General features: G+C 34.7%; 1 protein-coding gene across 2 annotated transcripts in view; it reads right to left on the bottom strand.

The window, feature by feature from the left end:
* Positions 1-19,851, bottom strand: part of TBC1D23 (TBC1 domain family member 23) — a 34,085-nt gene that overhangs the window by 9,398 nt on the left and 4,836 nt on the right. Inside the window, exons 2-15 of one of the 2 annotated variants that reach the window (XM_026112342.2) lie at positions 17,687-17,798; positions 17,327-17,432; positions 14,418-14,619; positions 11,292-11,415; positions 8,998-9,122; positions 8,820-8,863; positions 7,823-7,926; positions 6,680-6,802; positions 5,551-5,643; positions 3,159-3,329; positions 2,888-2,930; positions 2,056-2,165; positions 1,320-1,462; positions 117-161 (exon numbers count right to left, since the gene is read on the bottom strand). In XM_026112342.2, coding sequence (XP_025968127.1) covers positions 117-161; positions 1,320-1,462; positions 2,056-2,165; positions 2,888-2,930; positions 3,159-3,329; positions 5,551-5,643; positions 6,680-6,802; positions 7,823-7,926; positions 8,820-8,863; positions 8,998-9,122; positions 11,292-11,415; positions 14,418-14,619; positions 17,327-17,432; positions 17,687-17,798 — 1,545 coding nt within the window. The remainder of the gene's footprint in view (positions 1-116; positions 162-1,319; positions 1,463-2,055; positions 2,166-2,887; positions 2,931-3,158; positions 3,330-5,550; positions 5,644-6,679; positions 6,803-7,822; positions 7,927-8,819; positions 8,864-8,997; positions 9,123-11,291; positions 11,416-14,417; positions 14,620-17,326; positions 17,433-17,686; positions 17,799-19,851) is intronic. The other variant, XM_026112343.2, reaches the window with a different exon arrangement.

The raw sequence follows: 19,851 nt of genomic DNA, 5'->3' as shown, positions 1-19,851 counted from the left end.
AATGTAAAAATATCTGAGCAATTTTGTCAGTGTAACCAATGCTTATAAATATTGCGATGCCATGCTAAATACAACAAAGGCGGTTTTAGTCAGACTGCTTTAGCTATCAAGCTTACCGCTCCAGGCTTGCTCTGTCTGGCCAGGGAATATTGAAAGATATTCTATAGCACATTGGGCAGAGGACAGAACAAAATAATTACCAAAAAAAAAAAAGTTCAAAGGAAAAATCTACATAAATAATACAAGTGCTCTCTATCAGCATTGTTTTCTAAGTATCTTCTCCAGGGAGGATGCTTATAAATAAAGACAATGCTTTATAATAGCTAGCCATAAGGTAGAGAAATAGTTGTAGAAATTCTATCAAAATATGCATTTTTACGTTATCTTGAATTCTTAGCACAAGTGTTACTGCCAAATGCTATTTAAGAAACTTTCACCTCGAATTGTGAAATTAAAGAAAATAATTTTCCAACAAAAAAGGCAAGCAACGATAATCTGTAAGTGACAGTCTGTACCCTTAGATTAGGTGCAATACTGCTCGAGAACTACTGTTCATTTGGCACATATTCCAAATCCCATTATCAAACAAACACTACTGCAGTAGAATCTGCAGCACCAAAGTCTTAGTAATATACAACTCCAAAGCCTGCATTTTTTGAAGAACTCCTCCAAAATATGCTATTGCTTAAAACTTTGACAGATTATAGCTGTTATTCTTTTGTCTATTTAAGATAAGTATTTAGAACGGAGATTTCCAACTTTGAACAGGTCTTTTAACAAGTGCTCACATTCTCACTCCCACCTCTACTTGATACAAAGACTACTTACTAGATACAAAAACTGAGCTAGAGGTAATTCTGGGTTTAAAGACAGGCTTTACATTAGGACTTGAAATTGAAGATTTTTGAAAATTTTAAATTCAGTTTGATAAGATGAGTGTGTGTGAGATTCTCCCCATTCCATTAGAGTTAGGATGGGGAAGAGCTGAAATAAAACAGAAGCGATTCTTGACTTCTAGACTGAATATAGTACTGACATTATAAGGTGAAGTCAAACCAATGATGCAGTGACAGCCTGTGGATGAACACTGAAATGGATAAACATTCAAGAGAAAAGTCTGCTTACAGTGGCTTTGCAATACTGAGCAAACACAGTAGGCTTACTATATTGTGCTAAAATAGCTGGGGGATGTAAACGCTGAAAATGAAAGATATCTTTTCCTTTTTTCTAATCAGCATAGTCTTGACATTTACAAAACAGCCATCTGAAATGGGCAGTCATAACTCTCTGCTAATCATAGTTAGGTATAAATAACCCACCTGTCCACTGGTGTAGATGTATTTTCAATAAAACTAATAACTTTTTCTTTCACATTCACAGATTTAGTCTTCAAAGCAACTGTCATTTTATTCACCAAGGACTTGACTCCTTTTCCATCACCTGAACCATTAGGAGAATCACTCTGTAAAGGTAACTTCTCTCAGGATTAATCATAAAAAAACCAATCATGTTCTTTAATCTCTGGTAAATTAAGAACATAAACAGACTACAAAATATTAAACTTGTACTTTTTGGTACTCAATAGAACATTAATTAATTACAACATTAAGTATTAAGCCTTACTACTCAACACTCTGGTATGCCAATATAGAGAGGAAGGAACTCTATTCACGCTAAATTGTATACAAATTAAAAGCCAAATTCTACATGTAACATATTGACTACAGAAAATAAACAGTTTTGACCTTTCCGATGTCAGCATTAAAGTAATTTGTTCCCAGAGTGAATAAAAGCCAAGAAGAGAATTGTCCATTACATATATTCTTTTGTAGAACTACCGTCTTCTCTACAGGCCCTTCCTCTCAAGACGATTAGAGTGTTTAAGGCCACCTCTAACTAAACAGATAATATATTCTGAAATTAAGTACACAACTAAGAACAATCATGATTTGCAGTAATGCATTGTACAGAACAGAATGAAGGATACGAAGAAAAAAATTTAGTAGATCCGGGGCTCCTAACCCACTACATCACCTAAGCTGGAAATTCACTTACATCGACAGAGGAGTTTATGCTGCTTCTTGAGCCTGACGTACTAGCAATCCAGTGTCCATATCCATTTTCTGGTCCTTCCACATTGATGTCCGCTAAGTGCTGCTGGAGGGCTGTTAAAAGTCCATTAAAAAAACGTTCAGGATTACACTGGAATTAATCTGATGATGAAAGTATTGTATATCGAAGACTACTCAGTAAAAATATTTGTCCAGATGATTCAGTGCAACAGATAAATTCATATACTACTATAATCATCCTTGGTTTTCCTTTCAGTAATACAAAAGCATTACCATAACTTTTACTTCACATCTACATTTTACATATAAGTCACTGCTCTGATCTTAAAGACAGCTATTTTGACACTGCACATCTTGACTAGTAATACATCTATGCTCATATTGTAATATAAACCTGTCCTCTGTTTTGGAGCCATACTGACTCGAGCAATTATGTGCTCAAGCAACATGAAGTGCAGAACTATGAACTGACGATTTAAGAAAACACACAATAATTATTAGAAAGCACCTTCATATGGATTTACAATCTACAGAGCCTAAATACCAGGGACAGTAATATAGAAGGAAGAGGGAATTTCCCTGCTTCCTGTATTAATTTTTCACCCTTCAGAAATGTGGGTAAGGCCCAACAGTTAACCACACATGCGCAAATGCACAGAGTACTGGCTTGTGCAAAACTAAAATCTGGCAAATAAGACATTTGCCATTCATTTAGCTGATTTCTAGTCAAAAACTCATAAAGATATCAACAACATTAAAATATCAAGCTTTCTTAAGCCAACATTAATAACAAAGGTCACTATTAATAAGCTTACCCATAAATCCTCCTTTGGCAATGCTTACATACTCTTTATTTTTCTGCAACAGAAAAGACGTTTTTCTGGTTGAAGCAAAAATCTGTGAATTCAGTTTTGCAAGCAGGGTAAGGAATATGGGGGGGGTTGGGTCTTTTAATAAAAAAATGACAACTTAGTAATGTAAAATAAGTTAGCATTTCAGGAGGAAAACATTGTCACTTAATATCAGAGATATGTGCAGAAGCACACTTTATTTCAGCTATTAAAATGAACAGCAAGTTAGTAGTACCTGTAAGAAGTGTGCTAACACCATGTTCATATACATATCTTCCTCTTCCCTGCCACTTCCCATGAAGCAGAGATGTTCCCCACCAGCTATGGAGCCAGACTCAATTGATTGCTTCTGTGCTTCTAACAATGATTTTACAGACTGTGCAAACTCTGACGGGTTTTGAAGCATCTGTGGAATGAATGAATAAAAAGGACTCAACGCTAATGCACTGTAACACAACTTGTGAAAACATACACTTTGAAAATGGTTATAATTTCCTGAGCACCAAGAATGTAATATAAGCACCTTACAAGGAAACAAACAAAAACAAAAAACAACCACCAAAAAACAGCCAGACCTAGATCTTGTATTATATAAGGAACACTGAGATTGGCCCTCTTCTTCCTCATTCCACCATGCCCTCCCCAGAAAAAAAATACGACCTGTATCTGTTAGCTTATTCTTGCAGACACGAAAGGAAGGTAGAAAAAAAAGTCAAGTAGCAGTAATTTGGCAACATAGCAGAGGGACAGATTTCCACATCCACATATGTTTGATTACAGTATTTTCAAACTTAGTAGTTTTGGACTCCTTTAAAAAGCCTAGCATTTCTACATGCCAGTAAGATCCTCCTCTTGCTGTCTCCCTGTTAGGCTTCTTCATTGTCACCTCCTCCTCTGTACTTTATGCAGATTTGGGAAAAAAGCTCATGATCAGAAGTACAAACAGATGCCCAGGTTTCTTGGTACTCTCTAAAAGTTAAGGCTGTGGTCTCCTAAAGGCATATTATGTGTTCAAAAACAATGAGCTGCTAGACAGAAGGGATGGAGAAACGCATACTTTCTAAATGCAGAAGAAATTTTAACCTTTTGAGGGGAAGGTACTTAAATCTAGTTACAGACTCGTGTTTCCTTGTTAATTAAATTAAGTGGGGAAGGGGGACGAAATGTCCCTTATGCTAGCCTTTACACTGGATTAAATGATGAAATACAAAGTAACAAGTACACAAGCTAGCCATCAGTAAGTCAGCCTGAATTTCAGCTGGGATTTTCTTAGAACCAAATGCTGGTGCTTATTACTTAAGGGCTAAACCTCACTACTACTACTTAGGACTACCTATAAGTGAGATGGATTTAAAAGTGTTTTCCCCACTGTCCCCCTTTAAATTAAACTGCATGCACTTTGTGTATACAAGTGAAAAAAATGCACTGAAGTTCCATAGATGGCTTTTTGTCTCAAAGATTATTCCTTCTACTAAATTTCCAAAAACACAGATGAACCTGGGGACATGCCTCCAGCATAGTTTATGATGGATCCTAATCATATCCGCTGACAAACACTGCAGCAGTTAATTCCAACATATAATTAGATCCATAATAATTAACCACACACAATTTAAGAACTGCTCGCATGGGCCATTCTTCATAGATCACTAAGCTTTTGATTATTAAAGAGTTGGTAATGCTTATCTCTACCTTACTGAATCTGATGTTCAACTGAAGCTAGCAGAAGGACACCCACGTACCAAAGGGAAATTTCTTCTAATGTAATTTTTGATTTAGGATAAAAAACAAAACACTACATAATTATATTTGTGCAAATAATCCTGAATAATACCTCATTTTAACTACAGCAATAGAGATAGCAGATGCAGAACTGAGCTTCTTCACTAGAAAAAGATCAAAACGCCTTTTAGGGGGTACATACATGGAAATCATTCCATGCAGCATCGATAGCCTATCTGAAGTGAAATAGCACAGGGTTAATCTGGAAGTGAAGAATACAGTGAAACCAAACTGAAACAGCATAGGTGACTTGGGGAAAAAACACACAGAGGAATATAACTGAATGATCAGTTATGAACTGGTATCAAATGGAAACTAGAGCGAAATCTTTAATGAAGTAATTAAAAAAATCAGTTTTACATCTCAGTCCCAAGATTAAAGCATTTTTTTCTCTCAAATTGTACTGTGAAATTTTTGAAAGACCAACCAAATGCTTTTCACAGATATATGCCTCTTAAAACCAGGCTGTAATAAGCCTGGCTGAAAAAAAGGGTGCTATCTGCTAAATTAATGACACTTTTTGTAAGGAACTACAATACCAGAGGGAAATTTCTCTTCCAAGCAACATCTGCATTTTATCCTGTATGGTCTCCAGTTCTAATCAAAGATCAGGAAGGCTGGAATCCCATACTCTAGTGTCACAAAGGACTAAACTTCTCAGTAAAATGATGGGTCCACAAATCTCCTTTAGAGAAAGCTAACTTTTGAAGCCTCAGCAAGTAAATAGACACTGTGGTCCACAAACTACTGTCTAAGGATTATTAGTTTATCAAGACAGACATTTCTCTCTCCCTCTATTTAACTTAGGATTCAAAAACCTGTACAGAAACAAAAAGCATACGAACCAAGTCTGAGTCTAAATGAAACGCCGTTGATAAATGCCCAGCATTGTATTGTTCCGCAGGACGACAATCCACTACAAAGAACCTTACTCCTTCCTGAAAGAGAAAGATTACCTGTTACGAAATTTAGAAGTTGGGTAATTATTGATGGGAAAGTACATTATTCAGTTTTATTTTAATAGTAACTCCAACACTATAGGGAGGGATTCAGTGAAAGAGGCTAGCGGCCATCAGAAAATCATATTTAATTTGAGTATCGCAAACTACCAGTTACCAGCACCAACAACATTATTCTTACAGTGATCTCATGTTAATATAGCAGCTTACACCTCAGAAAGGATCACCAAGTGCAATACACAGTGCAGTTATTTCCCCTCTACTGAGAACAAAAATAGTCTGTAGGAGAGCACATGCCAACATGGGAAGATATTAGAAGGGACAACTTTGAAGTCCCAGTCCAACAGTCCATGACACAACACAGCACACAGGATTAGATTTATGCTCCACTGACTTAAAGAGGATATAAGCACATGCTTAACTTTACTTAGAGTAGGAAAAAAAACTATGTATGATGAACTGGGGCATGAGAACTGATACAAAAAAGCTAACAGTTAAAAAGAAACACTATATTGTAAGTACATGAATATCCATACATCGTTCTTAAATACTAAAAGTGAAGTCCATGCATTTAAGAATCTTTGTAATAGACAAAACTATGCAAATATCTTGCATCAAAACACATTTTTTGCTTAAGCATTTAATTGCCAAAAGAAAGATATTTTGTAACAGCATTCTTCTCAAAGGCACAAAGTAGTGTATTTTCCTCTACAATAACTGTATTTGGAAAAGAAGTAAAATCAGTGAGAGATTACTTCAAGCTCCTACCCCCCAAATCTAGATCAGCCACATTAAGTTCCCCTTTGCTGTAGCTCTAGTTGCTACAGCATAGATGCATTGCAGTCAGCAGATAATTTGAAAAGGGGACAACTTCAAGACAAAAATATTTTTTCTGAAACAGCAAACACAGCTGCAATGTTAGCACTTAGAAATATTTGAGATACATTGAGAAGTAAGGGATTCTACTCCTTCTCTAGAAAAACTGTGCAAAAGAAGAATAATTTAGTATACTGACTCCTTGTTGCTGATTCGCTTGAAGAATCTCAGACACAGAAATTGCTAGACAGAGAGCCTGGCTCAAATCAGTGTCATCATCCTTGAGGCCCAGCAAGCTGCTGCCAAAAAGAGTGTGGTTGTCCTATTAGGGGCAAGAGGGAAAAAAAAGAAAAAAAAAAAGTAATGTTAACTGAAGCCATTATTCTATCCTTAAAACTGAAGTAAAACAACATCCACCACATCACAAATACTAATCCCAATATATATCTTCTCTATATAGTCATTGAATTTTTGATATTTCTTTCCACAGACTTTTGAAAAACATGAACTTTGATTACAAACATGCTTGTTCTCCATTCTGACAGTGTCAACATGATTAAATTACGTATAGTTGCATGTCAGCAAACAGAATCTGACATTAAGAAAAACTATGTCTTTTCAAGAATCTCACATACCAGTCTACCACAGATCAGTGAAAGTACAGACAAGTCAAAAGCAATTACTTCTATCTCATGAGTCCAACTTGGTTAATAGACTTCTTGAATAAGGAAGGACTGCAAAATCAGAGCCTGTAATGACACCTGTACCTCATGTAAATGACTCTTTCTGCTTGCTGTTGCAAGTACAGCTAGGACAGCTGTGCAGTCTACTACAAAGCACTTGTGTCAGCATGACATTTTTACTGGTCAGCTCTTATAAGAGCCTATTTTGCAAAATAAGGGAACAAGATAAAAGAGCTTAAGGAGGACTTCTAACAAAAAAAATAAATTGTTACAGAAAAAATAAGTCTGGTCTGCAGCATTGTTCTCTTCTGGTTTTTTTGAATTTTAAGTTTTAACACTTTAGAAAATTATATTATGTGGCTGCCCACTAATATATAAGGGTCAGTGCAAGGGTGGCTGATCATTGGAACTGGTCATCAGTCATGAAGCAAGAAGACTGTAGGGAAGCTTCTTTTTAACATGCTTCACTTGAAGCTTCTTCTTTTTCAAGCTTTCAGGGATCATAAAAGTAAATACAACCAGAGTAACCAACATGAAAGAATTTTTTTTAAAAAAACAAAACAAAAAAAAAACCCTCAATGAAATAGTCAGTTACTGTCAGCAAGAGCTTAAATAATCATCAAAAAAAGAAGAGAATTTCAAAATTATTTTGTTATTACCTTCCTGAAAGAAGCTGGAGTTTTGCTACAGTAATATTGTGCCAAAGAGAAGAGATCTTCTATATCCTCTAAATCAAGGCTGGCTGGTGAAGTTTCTAGGAATTCTGACATACATAAATGACATAGGTACACAATTATTTCAGATGGAAAATAAGCACTATATGCCCTCTCATATCATAAGATATCTTATTTTTATAAGGCATAGCAGTTTAGTTTATTAATTAAAGCTGAATGGTGATTCATTCTTTAGGTAAAGGTAGAAGATACAGAGAGTACTGCTTATCCATACGAAACCTACATTATTCGCTAGAACTTTAAACCTTCTACCCAGATTAGTTCACATTTAGCACACTTCCACCTCTATACAGTTTCAGCTTTCAATCGTAATACTAAGTCAGTTGCACTGTTATCTGTCCAGAATGGTACAAGGGAATTGTTCTGCAGCATAAGGCAAAATTGCAAAAACCCAAGCACTCTTATTTTGTATTATTAGAACTTTATCAATTATATTGTGCCATATAAAATAATGCTAAGGCAGGTGAAATATGCTCATGAGAAACTTGGTCTAATTCCTATAAAGACAGAAGGGTGGGAGAGGATAGGGAGACAACAACCATGAGTTAAGCCCAAATCAGGCACATACAAAGATGATAAATTGGAAAACTCAGCAAAATAGATTTAAAGAAGAATTTAAAAGCTGCTGCTTTGAGCTTGGAGACATGGGGGTTGTTTCAAGTACCCTGAACTGAAATACAAAACTATACATGGGAGTGCTAAGGGGAAATAAAAGAACACTAGGGACAGAGTAGATGTGATGCAGCAAAAGAACAGTAAGAAAGGAATTAGTAGGTGAGGGGATTCACTGAGGAGAAAAGGTAAATAATTAAATGATAATTAAATGACAATTTAATCATCCAATAATTTAAAATGATAAACTACGCAGGGATTAAATTATATGGTGAATGTTTTATCACAGCTGTGTAAGAGAAGTACTTACTTATCATTTCTTCTTTATCTGTTTCTTGTGCTAAGATAACATCTCTGAAAACAGTAAAGTCACAGGCATGGATTAAGTCAGTAAAAGAAAATGAAACACAGATTGATTAAAACTGTGTGACCAGGGAAATAATTAACTATAATAATTAACTATTTCAAATAATTAACTATATACTTACTTTGCATTGACAAGGATGATTAACATTAAGAAATAAATAAAGAATGGATCTGCTTGCTGTAGATATCCATCCCATATTGCCTGAGTGACTTCAGCTGAACAGTAATATGAAAAAAGGCTTCCAAGCTGAAAAGTCAGAAAATAGTATGAGAAAAGCAATAACTAGTAATCAACCTTATCAGGATAACATTTGTTAACAGAGATACAAGCTATCTAAAAGAGAATAAAAACAAACCAACAACAAAAAAAACACATTAACACATACATTTGCACCATGTATTGAAGGATGGTTCTACCTTCAAAAGTGATTTTTAAAAAAAACAGTGCAGTAAAGCTACAGAACATTGTCTCTGAATAATATCCCCAGTGTGAAGGAAATTCTGCTGTAAATTGTCAGCTGTGCAAATTCAGCCAGAGATATAACAATCTGGCCAGAATGCTTTTCAGCTCATAGGCACTCCACAGCACCAATTACATAATACTACATTTTGATGTAGTGCAGGTACTAACAATATTAGAATCATCTCCTGATACTGAGTTAGCTTGGCAGGCCAAAAAACCCCAACCAAACAAGACAATAATGAGAGAATTCATTTCACCCAAATAGCTTAGCAAACAGGACTTTGAAAGAGCATAGTATATCACGATGCTTTTTAGTTTTCACAGTAGAACCAAATTAACGAACACAGTCACAAACTAGTTTGCTAATGACACTTACTCAACATTACATACAATGCTCACAGATAAGTAATTAAAAATTTGCCAGCAACAGAAACTTTTCATGACCATTTAACAATCTATATGCGTGTTCCCGTATTTTCTTTAAAAAATGCATCCTCTCTGATATGCCAAGTTCAAAGTGAATAAAAGAAAAGCCGCGAGTATCCTTTCATGCATCCCAGGTAATATTTGTAATGACACCTAACTCAACTGCATACCAGCTGGCTGTACAATGAGGCAATAAAAGGTCCCTGAACGTTGCTTATATAATTCAACACATTAGAGAGACCTGTGCATGAACTAAGTTTGTTGATGGATGAAAGAACAATTTTCATGTAAACTTGTAATATAAAATGAGGCTTAAGATTGTTCTCTAAGATCATAACGCCAGCAAGCATGACATCAAGACTGGCAGTAACACTAGCTCATTTCCCTACTTACTTTCAAAGGGAAGATTTTTCCTAACAAATCACTAAACTTTTAATAAACAACTATAATGAAGCTGGTATTTACTAAGAAGAAATATACCAATATACAAAAATGGGGGATATTCAATAGTTAAAAAACCCAACTGCTGTTTTGAAGGCTGATGACTGGCAACAGGCAGATTTTGAGAGTGTGTACATTTTTCCTGAATGCACTTTAAAATTAAAATTGGTAGCAGCCTAAAGAGCCTACTTAAGAACAACTTGCTGTTTAAGAATTCATTTTAATCTTATTTCTTTAACTGAAAGTGAATGCAGTTACAAAATATTGCAAAGCCTACAAGTATGAAAGAAAGGTCTAAAAGAGTTCACAGGTCATTAATAAAGTCTTCTCTATATATACAATTTGCAGACTTTTCCCTGACTTCTGTTTTGCAAGCGCTGTATCACAATTTTGTATTGCATACACTAAGTAGTACCAGAACATGAAAATTTTACTGTATTATGTTGTAGCTCTGCAACATGAATTTTATAAAGAACTGATCAAAATAAGTGTCTTTAAAATTATCTCCAACTGAAGTCAATTCTGAAATTAAGGTGGAGAGGAAATAAGCCATTCTTGAAGAGCTGCAAAGTATATATGGCTAAATTCTAAAAGGAGTCACAGCTATGAGCGGTAGCGCTGTATGAGGCAGTCAAGTATTTCAGTTAACAGAGGTTTTTAACACAATCAGTAACTGGATTTTAAAAGACCTGTGAGGCTCACTTTTCTCCACCTCTACAACCATACAACTGCACACCATAAAAACTAATGACCTACATTACAGTTTCTTGCCCTTTTGAGTGTGAAAGTTGCTCTCATTCCTACTTATTCCAGGTATTTCTAGTTCCTAAGATCAATGGCTCAATTAACACAAAGTACAAAAAACATATGATGTTCACAAGATCTCATACCTTACTCTAAATAACTAAAGATTAAAAAGCCCATACTATATTAAAATATGTTATTTATTTCAATATACTTCGTACTTATTCAAAAATAAGATTTCTAATCTCTTGCACTACTTTTCTGTAAACTGGCAACTTGCACTTCAATTTTTACAGAAAATATTTTATTTTTCATTATGTTTCCCTACTTTCACTTTATTACCCAGTTGAGTGCATATGAGTCTGGGGTCATCTTCTTAGTATCGAGAAAGGAGCAGAGTTCAGGCTCATGGTATTGAAGCAGCAGCCTAAATAGATGAAATGGTCTTCCCTTCAGAAAACAATCCCTAAAAAGTAGCAGTGAAAACAATTATGAAAATCCCCATAATACTCCAGTCATCCGACTTACAGCAGCAATTCTTTATTAGCTGAGATAATGTAATTTCCTATGCAGTTCTTTTAATTCCCAGGAACTGATACTGAAGTTAACTTGCCACAGAGTAAAACAAACAAACAAAAAACCGCACTATGTTAACAAGGTGGTACAAAGAATGTAGTATTTTCATAGGATTTCCTCTACCAAATATAGGCAGTATTTAAAACAGATTTAAATATCAAAATAAAGCTAGAATAGCATCAGTGTTGTTCACTCAAAATAGAAAAAAATGTCATTCTTATACAGCAGCCAAAATAACTTTAAAATATGCTAAAGTCATATATGAACAACAGTCAAACTTCAATCATCAAGCAGGAAAGAAAGGACTACATGAAAAGGAGAATTTAAAATGAAGAAATAGATATTTACAAGACATTAGTAACAAATCTCAAGTGTTTAAAAGCTTAAATAAGCTCAGGTAGACTTGACACACATCAAACACAATTATCAGCCTATCTTAAAAACAGGTACATCTACATTGGTGAAAAGGAAATTTTCACAGTAATTCCTATATGGAGATTCTTTTTTTAAGTTATCCCAAAATCTTTCACTTCCCATTAAGTTAACAGGATAAAAAGAATGAAAACAAGAAAAATGTTCCATTAATGATTTTAACATAAGAAGCAAGACTTGTAAATTTCTTTGTTTGAATGATTAATATAGTCAATTATTCAAGTCAGTCAGCAATTCTTTTTTACGTTTTAACATTAGGAATGGATCTGTACCTAGAAATAACTCTTAAAAAAAGTTAAAGAACTTTTCTACAGGCAGTGGAACACCTAGATCTTTAGTCAATTTTTCTTAACTGTTTTGCTCAGTACCTTTCTCCTTCTGTTACTTACCCATGTTAATCAACCCTTAATAGCACATGAAGTTAAAAAAAAATTTATATACATATATACACACACACACAAAAGATTTGTGAATTCCTGTACCTATCCATTTACTTCCTCTGCTAGAAACCCTGTGGAGACAGCAGGCTCAGCCATCAGAGGGATGGATGAAAACAAAGCAAAGCAAGACAAAGCATGTGAAAAAGATTTAGCTAAACAGAAATAAATTGCCCTGGAAACTAATCTACGTCTTCCTTTGGCGGAGGGATTTTTTTTTTTTTTTAAACAAAAAAGGAAGCTATTTTCCACCCACCACTGGAAGAAACACTGAAATGGAAAAGCAGATGAAATGCACTTTCTTCAGCCAGGTCCCTGAAGTGAGACACTTCTACTGCCCATTTGCAACTTTCTAGTCAGTTCATTTATTACTCTTTCAGTTCACACACAAGTCAGGGCCTACTTAACTGCACAATGGCGCTGAGGTTTTCTTCTACTAACGGGCCAAACAAAGAATGACCTAGGACTTCCATATTAGCTGTTTTTTGTTTAGTTCAGAAAACTCATAATCCTGGAGGATGGGCAGAAAGAGGAGAAAGATGGGTATCCTTCCTATAACAAAAGCCTTTGAGAATAAACAGAGCACTTCCAAAAGACAAAAATTCTTCCTTTGACTTGAGTCTCCTTGCTAGAGATGCTCTTCCAAACCAGCCCAAGTTTTTGCACAGTTTGCAAGTTTTTGCACAGGTTATTCTGTACATTTCCTCACATGATGTCAATATTTTGTTCGAACAAATTCTATTAAAATATTTCATGGCAGTTACAAGCTGTGAGAAACTATGAATAGAATTGAAAGTCTATGACTAATAAAGCTTCCATTTCCATATCCTTGCTGTTTTTCTTGTTTTTTTTCAATAGTAATGATGGTCCAGACGTCAAACATCAAATTGAAACCAAATGGACCTAAGTGGAGGTTTGCAAGTTTACTGCAAACTGCCTAAGCCTTTCAATCTCCCATCTTTAAAAAAAAAAAGAACATCCTTTCTTAATTTTCATCTTACCCTTATCTGTCTTGTCTATTCAGACTGGAGAATATTTTATAGAAGAACTATCTAGGTTCTTATACAGACACTGAAACACTAGACACCTGGAATGCCTTCTGTGACTGAAAGTACATCAATCATGTGACCATAATGCTAATATCCCCACACAATTTGCAGAGTACATTTCCACTAACACATTGGAGACAGCAGTATTTTAAATAAGCAATGGACATAACTTAAATCATGTGACAGGGCAGACAAACATTCCCTATCACAATACCAGACATGCACTTTTCATGTTATGGGCAGACATCCAGTTCCTGAGCTGGAAGCTCCTCTCCAGAGGATCAGACTATTCTATATATTATTTTACAAGGCCCTAATCTGAAGGTGCTGCTATCTCACTGGAGTGTCAGGGTGCTACTCCAATACAAATAAAAAATTATTTTTGATGAGAGCACGTATATAACAATGTGAAAAGCTCCAAATTTGTATTTTTTATACAAAAAGATCCAATGATTTTTTCAAAAATCATTAAAATGAGTCCACATCTCACTCAATTCACAGGCAGAGAATACAAAAAGAGTATCAACTGCTTCTTTTAAAGAGATCTTGAGAAACACAATTACTGCACTGAAGTCACAGGTATAGAGACATTTTAAACATCCAAAATGCTAGGAAAGAAAATGGAAAGAAAAATTGCTTTCACACATCATACAGGCAGAATACTTCCTAAACAACTATTTCTGATATTGCATGAAGTGACAGATGGCCTTTAAAAAGAATGTTCAAGTTACATCAGTCACAATTTTACTCATTATATTCTAAAACTTCTCAATTGTTTTCTGGACTTATAATCAGTAGGTATTGAAAAACAATTCAATTTTATAATTGTATGAAGGAATATGACAACTTTGTTACAAGTAGTGCTACTCCTAGCCGCAAATTACCATTAGCCAAAAATCAACATGCATGTCCTTTCAGAAAATGCTTTCAATGACAATAAAAATAATATACTTGCAAAAGAAATAGAGTTTTACCTTGGAATGAATTTATTCATGATAGCATAAAAGCAGTTGTACAAATCGCTGCGAGGCAACTGAAGGTGCACCAAAGGTTTGAGTAGATGTATCCAGCCGAGGAAAGAGCTGTATTTAACATTGCGCGATTTACAGTAAAAAGTAATAACAGACTCAATATCCAAAAGTAATACTGACTTCTCTTCTGGCACTGACAATTGGTCTGAAATAGGCAAGTGTGACAGAGTTCTAAATCATTGTAATGGCCTTTCACAGAAATTGAATGAATTTCATAGCACAGTTGCACCAACATTCTGCATACTCAAAGAAACTAGCAGCTTGCATTAAATGCTTACCAAAGAAATCCCAAAAGCTTATGGATGAAGGACATTTGCATAAATATAAGTGATTTTTAGATAACCTCAGTAGGATAAGGCGTTTAAATACCACAACAAGGCAGGATAAGACAAGTCTGGATTTTCCAGGATATGTGAAACAAAGGGGTAGATTCTTTTCATGCACAGAATGCCCCTTTTCTATTCTCATTTGATGTGCTCAGCTTCACAACAAATTAATTTAAATTTCAGCACAGACCAACCCACAATACATATCTCTAATTCCTTGAAAGCCCACTGGCATGCAAATTAACTAAAATCAGTAGTTTGAAATCAGCAAAGTTTAGACACTTAAATTTTAATATTAAAATATAAAATATATTTTTAATCTCTACTTTGAAATTCTTTTCCTAAAAAGTTTAAATTTTGGGTTGTTAGGATGACTATAAAAGGGGAACTGATTTGAATACTTACAACTACATTTAGCTTTTAAATTAGATGTGGTATTGTTGCTAATCAGAAGATTCACTGTAACTATCAACATGTAATCTTTTATACAGCAGAACACATTGTTTCCAATTCTTACGAATTTTGTAATATAGTGAAAAGTAAAGTACTGACAAACTAACTCTGAATCCATGATTTGTATTAATTTGCATCTGGATGAAAACTGACGCATGCAAAATCTGTTTTACAAGATTTTTTAATTAAAGTAGCAAGCTAAACATTTATTAAATCTCTGAATTGGATATATACACAAAAATTTAGGTTTTTGTTAGATCCGAAGCATCTTTCTACTCAGACTCCTTAAAAGGCTGACAACTCTTCAGAATAATTACTGGCATCCACCTGCCTTGAGACAATCAATATAAGCAATATCAAGACTGTACTCAAATTATGCCTTCCTCCATGTGATGGTATAACTAATGATAAAAAAGTGGTTCCTAGCTTATTTGTAGTTTAAACTTAGAGATATTTATTATACAACTTGTGGCTAGACTTTCAGTGTAAGTTCATACAATCTTCAGTTTAATACAAAACACATTTCTTTCATAAAAATCTGATTTCATACATTAGAAATGTGTTTTAATCCAGTCAAATTATGTCAACTTTACTAAAGCTAAACTGAATTACAATAAAAAAAGGAAAAACTACATTATGTTCAAGGAGGGAATAAAAGAAGAGAAGCTTATATACCTAACATTACACAAAAATGCAGTACCATTAAGTGTCTAGTGAACATTTTTCCCCTCTCAATTACAAGAAGCTCATGGGTCTCGTTACTGTGAATGAAAGGTTGTGTTATGGAAGTATTTAAACTTTCCCATCCAAGCCAGTAAGTATTTGATCCTTCATTTCCTCTACCTCTCACATAAAAAAAAAAAAAAAGTATGCAAATGTCAAATGCCATCTGAATATTTGTTTTAAATTTGGAGACTACTTGTCTTGTTAAAATACGAAATAAAGAGATTTAATAAGACCCTAAATTGAAATCTCTAATCTTCACGCTGAACTTTATATTCATTACTTTAATCAAACTACTATTGTTACACACTACAAAATATTTGGCAAAAAAAAAGAGGAAGAAAGAGGATTAATGGCATTTGGAGATTAAAGTGCTTAATTTTATACGATACGAATATGAATCTCTTCCTGAAAAAATACTGTGATTTGATAACAGTGGAATTTCTCTTTTTCCCTTTCCTTTACAGGACATACAGGGAAGGAAAATAAGTCCTGCCGTTTTTTAGAGCTATAGAACATACAACTGTATTCTAAAAGTGGTATGTATGTATGCAGTAACTCCATTCTCTGTCTTAACATTCAGTCGTGCAAAAATTAAAGTACGACAGGTAGTAAAACGGAAGATTCTCTTATCGATACCACAGGAAAGAGTAACCGAATCTCTCAGTCAGCACTGAGTCAACCACATGAACACTGATACTAACATTATTACATGGTGTCAGGCATATGGTCATTTTTTGTGATGAGCTGGCAACCAGATCCCGTGGCCGTTCCTTATGGATATGCAGGACTATTATTTCTAATGTCCTAGCAACATTCTGCTTTTACAAATGCAACCTTTCACTTTTGCTGAGAACGCTATTAAAAAAAACCTCTCTCTAAAAACACAAAGTCCAGAATCATTAACATATTTCTCCCTTAGAGCTTACATGCATATTGGTGTTAACACCAACTGTTCAAATTAAGTACAAGTCTTTGGACAATTAAAAACTTGAAGGACACTATACAAAGAAGGTCAGGTTTAGAAGAAGAAAACTGAAAGAGAAATTAATATTTTTCAACTCTTGGAGCCTTCCTCCCACTGGGCTCTGTTCAGCCCTGGCAAACTATCACTTAGAAGGTAACACTTGGAACTTCCATGATGTCACCCATCTCAGAGTCTGAGTAAAGACAAGATACTGTTCCCTGATTATGATTTCTTTCTGATTTTCTGTGCTCTCTCATCTTCTTCCTCAAAGCTTCCTTCGAAAGGTAAACATCATTAAAGTATTTAATTCAAATAGCAAAGCTCTAAGACAACTGAGAGTACAGAAGTTTTCCTATAGGTGATCCAAATGTACTTAAACTTACCAATTAGCTCTTGACAATCCTTATGAATTGTACTCTGCTCTGGTAAGTCTAAACAGCCATCCCAGGATGCCAGGCTGTCCCCCTTTCCTACAACATTAAGTGCAATCTGCAAGCAAAATTAAAAAAAAGTCTCTAAACATTTTTAGTGCACTTTTGCAGCTATCCAATTATTGAATGCAGTAATGTAACTCAATAGAGAGCAAACACTCCAAAACTGAATCGATGTACATGCATATGAACATTTCAGTGTCACATGAACAGGGTGGCTCTTCTGTAGAGATGCCTGATAATTAAATCATTCACTTCAAATCAAACACACCTTCAAGTATTTCTTGCTTCTTGATTTAAGCTCATATTTACCTTCCAGACTTTGGCCCTTAGATCAGCAGGCAATCGCCTTCCTTGAATGATGTTTCTTACAGTTTCAAGATCACAACCTCCTTCTTCTAGAGCTTCTGCAAGATCTTTTTCCCTACAGTAACGATAACATACGTTTAACTATTAAAAATAATATTTTCATCATACAATATTTTTCAGCATGTATCTATGAAATAAATGTAGACTTGAGTATATTATCAGGCAAAAATACACATTTTAAAAATAAAGGCATATTATTAGACAATTTCTCAGTTACTGAAACTAAATATTTGCAAAATTTTATTTGTCACTTTAAAGCTGTCTGTTTAACTGCTTATTCCATTCAATTTACATAAGAGAAAAAAGTAAGTTTATATTTTTTTTTGTTTTCGTAAAGTGACACAATGTTGCAAACTGTGTCATAAAAATGCAAATTTAGTTGTAATTTACAACTGAAGAGATACAGGGCAAATTTTCTCCTACAGACAACACATTCAGGGCAAACCTTACACCTTAATTAGATGGCAGAGCTCTTTTGAAATATGTTTTCCATTTTCTAGGTCATCTAATATTTTATTTAAAGGTTTAGAACAGTTAGCTTTTAACTCCATCTTTCTCTGAAATGGGAAAGAACCTTTTAGTCAAACTCACATTTACTTAACTATACAGTTCAAGCACCATAAGGGTAGACATGTGCATGTGAGTGAAATTCATCACAAAAAAATAGATCAGTAGATTGAGAACATGCAAAAATATTAGTGTAGAAAGCAGCAAAATACACAAACTCATATGACAAACACTAATGATATGTTAAGTTGTCATAACAATACAACAAAAAGTTCTCAAACATTGTAGATAAGATATGCATTCAGAAGTTACTACTTTACAATTTGACAGCTTCTGTAGACTGTTTCAGTGGTTCCATTCTGCCTGTAAATGTGTGAACCATATCTGATGATTTCAGGGATTTCAAAATGATTTTGCAGAGCAGCAAAAACATGGCAGGTTCCTTGGAAAAATATCAAAGGCAGTGATGCATAGGTCCTGCAGGCAAAATCTCTCCCGTGCCGTATCCTCTTAACTGTTTTCCATCAGCTCTGACATAAAGCTCAAGAACAACTTTGCTTCATGTACCTGGACTCAAGCATACACCCAGGCGGTTTGCAGCCAGAGCAAAACACAGAACATGACTGTTTATTCAGGACAGATGTTAATTCAAATATAAAGATTCAGTCCTTGCGAATACCACATGTATTCATACATGTGGAGTAACAGATGGCAGAGTTTTATCAATACAGTTCTCAGTTACTCTAAGATGTTGCGTAGCCAATTCCAAATACTCCTGGAGAAAATGTCAGTGGTCGAGCTTGTTCTACTTCTTTCATTTGCATACAGTCACAACTAGCAGAAATTCCTTGATATAAAGTTTCCTAAGTTGGGTCTCTTGAAAGCTTAAGATACCAATTTCTGATTTTCTAAATAACGCCTTTTCTGATGAACAGATTAGAATTTCAATCCTACAAGAACATAGGCATATACCTAACTATAAGCAACCAGGTAGTCTCACTTAAGATTTCTCAATTGTTTAAGTATGTACAAGTTGGAAGAGTAAGCAGCATCCTTGCATTTTCTTAGTTAGTCTCTTTTCCAGTATTTTGGTAGCACTTTAAATCATATTTCAAACATATATTTAGGCAAGGCTAACAGTCTTTTTTCTTCAAGTAATTTTGCAAATTTGTGAACTGTGCTGTCTTGCATCCAAAGAGACTGACTTCTGTTTGCTATTTTTTTAGTCCTAAAAAAATCCCCAAAGCCTAATTCTTACAGAACCACAGATTGCATAAGAAAACATCCCCTCAATTCAGACAGCTACAGGAAAAACACAAAAGCATATCCATCCGCTATCCTGTTGTCCAACTGTGTACGGAACAATCAATGCTGGAAAAAATAAACAACCAAATCAGTTCCCCATGAAAAAAAATCAGGTATTTCCAAGACATTTACGCAGGAGAGATCTAGCACTCTGCAGAACTGCATGAACTCTAGGATGATCCATTTCAACAAAAGCTGACACCAAACATTAGCTGAAAAGAGTTACATCCTCTCATAAATAAATACTGCAAGTTTCTGGGTACACTATGACAAACAAATTAGAAGAACTACAGCCA

This window comes from Dromaius novaehollandiae, chromosome 1 (assembly GCF_036370855.1).
Source record: "Dromaius novaehollandiae isolate bDroNov1 chromosome 1, bDroNov1.hap1, whole genome shotgun sequence".
Classification (NCBI taxonomy): domain Eukaryota; kingdom Metazoa; phylum Chordata; class Aves; order Casuariiformes; family Dromaiidae; genus Dromaius; species Dromaius novaehollandiae.
This window is presented reverse-complemented; position numbering and strand designations above follow the sequence as displayed.